Raw genomic sequence first — 5,714 nt, 5'->3', positions numbered from 1 at the left:
GTGCGTACACACTGGCCGATAATACGAAATCGTCGTAGCGATGTATCGTTATCGGCAAAATCTTTTAAAATATCGTCTAGTGCGTACGCACCTTTAATCGTCCTTACCCTCCGCCAGCTGAGTGTACAGGGGATTGTGGGGGATTTATCCTGTGGCGAAAGCCCCAAAAACGATTTACAAATGATCTGCAATGGGTCTGCCGGGGACTCAGGACAGGTTTCACCCATTCATGCCAGTTTATTTATTAAACTCTATGTAGAGCACACATATTCCACAGCCAGCATGCTGGCACTTCTAGTTCTACAACCCATGGGGGAGGGAGGGGGCATCCCAGGACCTCCTGAGCCTGCACTGAGTGGGGGGCACCCTGTCTGTGACACTGTGCTGCGGCTGGGGGGGCCCCGGGCCCCCTCAGCATGTCAGACTGTGCGTGAGAACTTTTGTCACTCTCCTCCAGTAACCCCCCCCCTCCCACCAGCGTTAGGCCACGCCCAGATTCTCAACGTTCCACTGGGTGGGCGGGGCGCGGGAGGGGCGGGGGCGTCCCCACGTGGGCCGGCGGCCAATAAGAAGCGCGGACGGTGGAGTATTGTGATGCAAATCAGCATCTGCCTAAAAGGGGCCGCGCTGCCCAGAGCCGAGCGGAGTAGTCCGAGCTCAACCCAGCGGCGGCAGCAGCAGCAGCACACGGCGGACTGAGCGACCCATGCACCGGCGGGAGGGCACCGTGCGAGCCCCGACACACTCACTGCTGGATCACCGGTAACCGCTCTGCCAGCCTGGATCACCAGTAACTCTAGGGTGCAATCCTGGGAAGGGATCACCAGTAACTCTAGGGTGCAATCCTGGGAAGGGATCACCAGTAACTCTAGGGTGCAATCCTGGGAAGGGATCACCAGTAACTCTAGGGTGCAATCCTGGGAAGGGATCACCAGTAACTCTAGGGTGCAATCCTGGGAAGGGATCACCAGTAACTCTAGGGGCAAGCCTGGGAAGGGATCACCAGTAACTCCAGGGTGCAATCCTGGGAGGGATCACCAGTAACTCCAGGGTGCAAGCCTGACATCATAAGTATCTGCAGGATGCAAGACTGTGATCACCTGTAACAAAAGTGTGAGAGCCTGGTATCACCAGTACCTTTAAGGTTGCAAGTCTGGGAGTACCTTTAACGCCAGTGTGGTAGCCTTGGATCACTAGTACCTGCTGGGTGCAAACTTTGGATCAAGAATACCTTGGATCACAAGTATCTGCAGGGTGCAAGCCTTGGATCACTAGAACTTAAGGGTGCAAACCTTGGATCAATAATAAGGGTGGAAGTGTCATTGCTGTGGAGTTGTATTCAGTCCATCCAGGTTTAATGGATCTGCAGCAGCTATTGTGCTAGAGACTGATTTCTGCATACACTGATCTCTGCCGGGATCAGTTGTCTAAGTCCCCCCCCCCACCTGGACCACCACCTTCTTCTGCAGGGACCTTTCCCATCTGGAGCCCTCCCAGCCATGAGCCAGACAGAAGTGTCCACCTGCTCTGTTCCACACACCCAGCGGGTGTTCCAAGAGGCTGTGAGAAAGGGTAACACTAAGGAACTTCACTCCCTACTTCAGAACATGACCAACTGTGAGTTTAATGTCAATTCTTTTGGCCCGGAGGGCCAGACTGCCCTCCATCAGTCTGTGATTGATGGGAACCTGGAATTGGTGAAACTTCTGGTCAAGTTTGGAGCAGACATTAGACTGGCAAACAGGGATGGCTGGAGTGCCCTGCATATAGCGGCCTATGGTGGCCACCAAGACATTGTCCTCTATCTCATCACCAAGGCCAAGTACTCCTCCAGTAGCCGGTAATTGCCCGCAGGACACGCACAGACATTCCAACACCTCCTATTTTATGGGGGTTTAAATCATTTTTTGTTCCATGTCTTAATTTGTGTTTGTTTTTGTTTTTTTTGTTTTTTTTTGTTTTTTTAGTTTTCCAGTAAAGAGGCTGTGCTGCTTATGGTCTACAAGAAAATCTCATGCTTTGGAGAGGTGGACCCCACATTTATGTTCATCGGATCCACTAGTACTGTTGGTTACTAAGTCAATGAAATTCTTTTTTTAAACAAATTTTGTATTGCACGTCATTGAGGAATTCTGTGTTTTTTTTCTATTAGGTACAACAGAGATTTGTGTTTTTGCTTTCTTTTTGTTTGTTTTTCTAATTTAGTTATATGGGGGGAAAAAAAAACCTCCTGCCTCTTCAATTGTGTTTTTTTTTTTTTTTTTTTTCTATTTCACATGAAAAGCTGCTCTTGGTCTCCAGGTTTTAGGAAGTTTGGGGCCCACAAAGATACATTAATAACTTTTTTTTTTTTTTCTTAAATCCTTTCATTGTGTTTTTTTTTTTTTTTTTTTTTTTTTGCCATCTACCTCGACTTTAGCACAGTATTCGAAATCCTGCTCCGGATACTGTATGCTGCACTTGTAGGTAAACTGTTCAATCCCATGTTCCCAAATAATGCCTACTTGATATATTTTAATTCCTACCCCTTCCTGTCCCTAAAGATGTTTTAACATTTCAGTAAGGAGCCCCAAAGTTTAGTTACCCATTTATTTGGTAGACCGCATCCATTCCCAGTCCCCTTATTGAACCGAGAATTCCCTTTTCTCAGTACACCTTTATTACTTATAAATCTTTTAAAAAGGTTTCAAATACATAGAAGAGAGATTTAAATAATTAAATGTCAATTTTACAATACGGGGGTTTTCTAGAAAATGATTTTTGCTTTGCACAGGGAAAATAAAAGGAGCAAGAGCGCCCTCTGTTGTCTGAAAAGTGAGTTACAGTATTGTGAATTGACCTGTTGACTACTGAGATGATTGAATATTTAGAACCACAAGTTGTGCAGATTTTTTTTTTCCTTAATTTTTATACTTTCTGCAACAGCAACACTTTTTGCTTTTTAGTGTGCTTGCTTGAAACCAGACTGATGCTGCTTCAAAATAGAAAAAAATGTAATGTCCATGGGCAGATAGTTGTAATTACAATGCAGATGAGATGTTTCGAGTGTTTTGCATTTTATAATGATCCTAAGATGCCCACACAGTAAAGTCACTTCTGTTTTAATGTTGACATGGCCAATTGAGAATCAAATTCAACAAAAATAATCTGTAGCAATTGTCAATTTGTATCATAATTTTGGCTGCAAAGTTAATAATTTTTCTACGTAAATTGCATTTTTTTTTATTTGTGCTAAAATGAAAAAGCTGTTTCCTAGTATTCTGTGTCCAGAATTATTTCCCAAGCTGAATATTTATAGCCCTGATCTGTAGTTGTAAATAAGCAGCGCAAAAATAATAGCCAGTTTCTGCATTCGGCAGTCATAGAGGCGTTTGTGTTTGAGGGGAGCTTGGGGCGTCTTCCTTCAAATAGTTATATGGATCTTCTAATGAAATGGGTTTAAGGAAAATCTTGTCTGTTGTTTTTGAATTGCACTGTGTTCTATCCTGCGTGCAGGTTTGTCTTAAAGTATTGCCTTTAATATATGATTGCAGGATTTTTGGTCCACACGAGGCTCCACGAATGCAGCTATATCATCATTAAAATGACATTTGAAATTTGACTATGTAGGAGCCTTTGCCGTCTGGACAATGCTACATTTTACTGCATCCAAAAATCTGCAGTTGTGAGAGCCACACTGAACCACTTAATTCTTGCTCCTAAATAAAGTCCCTTTAAGCGTTCTGTATATTGTAGAAAAAGTCGAGGTGTAAAACCTTTTTTTTTTTTTTTTTGAAAGAAAAGAAAAAAAAGTTTTGTTGTGCTGAATTTCCAGCATTTTTTTTTCCTGATTTAATCGGTCTACATTGCTAGGCTGGTGTGTTATTTGGCACTGAACGCCGATTCTGTGCGATAGTTTCAAGTGGGGGGGAGGGGGGCAGCTTAAAAAAAAAAAAAAGTAAAATTAAAAGCAAATTTAATAGGTCTGTGGGGAAAAAGGGATAGTGTGTATAAAATGGAAAACTACAGCTTGTTGCACATTTTAAAGTAGATCTGCCACAAAATGTCATAATATTTATGATGTAATTACTCCTACGTTCATCCCAAGGTTTTCGCTTCATTTTCTGTTAAAGTCCCAGTTAATGATGGGATAATTAGCTTTTTTTATTTTTATTTTATTTGTTTGTTTTTTGTTTTTTTTTTGTTCACACATTTTCCCTAAAATGTAGCATTTAATATTTTGCAATTAAGTGCAGTAGTTTTCTTTGGCTGGGATTAAGATATATACGTTGCTACCATATGTTCACAATTCACTCCCCTTCGCCCCCGACCCCCTTCTCTTGCAATGTCCCTACATGCCACCACTGGACTAGCTTTGTAAAAGGAGCAGGTGCGCTGACTGACTTCTCAATAGTCTATCTCATTTCTCTCTGTCCCACCCATTACATTGTTACATGAGTCCCTGACCCCCAAATCATTTTTAATTTTTTTTAGTAATTTTTTTTTTTTTTTAAATCCTTGGGATGGACAGGATGGTGTGGCTGTAATCTGCTCCAGAAAGGAGTTGTTTGTGATGAATTGTGTTCTAGATACGGAAACATTTTTTTAATTATGTTAATTAAAGTTATAGGCTTATATTGAAGCTGTGTTTGAGATCGCCATGTTGTAACTGGATGAAGTCTGTAAAATACAGCAAATTTGCTTTGTATTATAAAACCTGTAGCCCCTGAAAGATTTGTTTTATAAAAAAGAAAAATAACAAAAATAAAGTCTCTGTCTTTATTTTTTATTTTATTCTACCACTCGTTTGTGGAAGTAAGCATGAAATCTTGGTGTCCGTCGGTAGAGGGAGCCCTACTGTGGGCTGAGCCAAATATATGTTAACTAAGCACTTGGGGGGGCCTTAGTGGTGTTACTAGTCATTAGTGAATTGTATTTGCTTTAATATTCGTTTGGCTCACGGTATGCCAGCCTTCACAGTGTGCAGCTCTCTAGTGCGATTTTATAAATGCAGAATCTCTGTAATGACTATGCTGAAATCTATAACATTGAATCTGGTTTGCAAGAGATATTTATTTAGTGATTAAAATGAATAGCTGGTTGGTAGGAACCAAAGTAAATCTAAATCTGTTCACTGGAGGCATATTAATATGCCCAAATGTCATTTTTCTCTATTACCACAGTGTTTTAAGATTCCTTTTTTTCCCCGCATATAATATGTATTTTTTTAATACTACATCTGATTTTTTACTGATTAGGAACTGATAACCCATTAGATTGAAATGTAACTGGTGGTGTGGAGCAACATGATATCTAAATTAGTAAATAAATATATATTGATTTATAATTACAGTCTCTGGGCATTTTATTATAGTTTTAAAACCAGTGTGCTCCAGAGAGTCAGGTTTGTATAAAATGTAAGGGGAGATGTATTATCAAGCCTTCTAAAAAAGACAAGTAGAGAAGTTACCCATAGCAACCAATCGGCTTTTATTTATCTAGTATAAGCTGATTGGTTGCTGTGGTCAACACCTCAACTTGTCCTTTTTAGAAGTCTTGCTGCAACTCCCACTTAATTTTATATAACACACTGTTCACCTCAGGACCAAAGATTCTATTTATTCCCAGGACTCTAACTTTTGTCCTCGCCGCCCCGGACAGAAATTGTGGGTTAGGGATAAGTGGGAGGATCAGTCATTGGCAGGCTTGTTATTGGCCCACGTGCTTACACCCTC

At 41.3% G+C, this 5,714-nt stretch overlaps 1 protein-coding gene across 1 annotated transcript; it reads left to right on the top strand.

The window, feature by feature from the left end:
• The first annotated feature begins 613 nt into the window (after positions 1–613).
• Positions 614–4,011, top strand: NRARP (NOTCH regulated ankyrin repeat protein). Its single transcript, XM_088459111.1, has one exon. The coding sequence runs from the start codon at positions 1,500–1,502 to the stop codon at positions 1,842–1,844; it is 345 nt and encodes a 114-aa protein (XP_088315237.1). The 5' UTR covers positions 614–1,499; the 3' UTR covers positions 1,845–4,011.
• The last annotated feature ends 1,703 nt before the right edge of the window (positions 4,012–5,714 follow it).

Source organism: Taudactylus pleione, unplaced genomic scaffold, assembly GCF_031769625.1.
Source record: "Taudactylus pleione unplaced genomic scaffold, aTauple2 ptg000897l, whole genome shotgun sequence".
Taxonomy (NCBI): Eukaryota; Metazoa; Chordata; class Amphibia; order Anura; family Myobatrachidae; genus Taudactylus; species Taudactylus pleione.
This window is presented reverse-complemented; position numbering and strand designations above follow the sequence as displayed.

Coding starts and splice junctions, on each gene's coding strand:
- NRARP (XM_088459111.1), top strand. CDS start 1,500: ATGAGCCAGACAGAAGTGTCCACCTGCTCTGTTCCACACACCCAGCGG.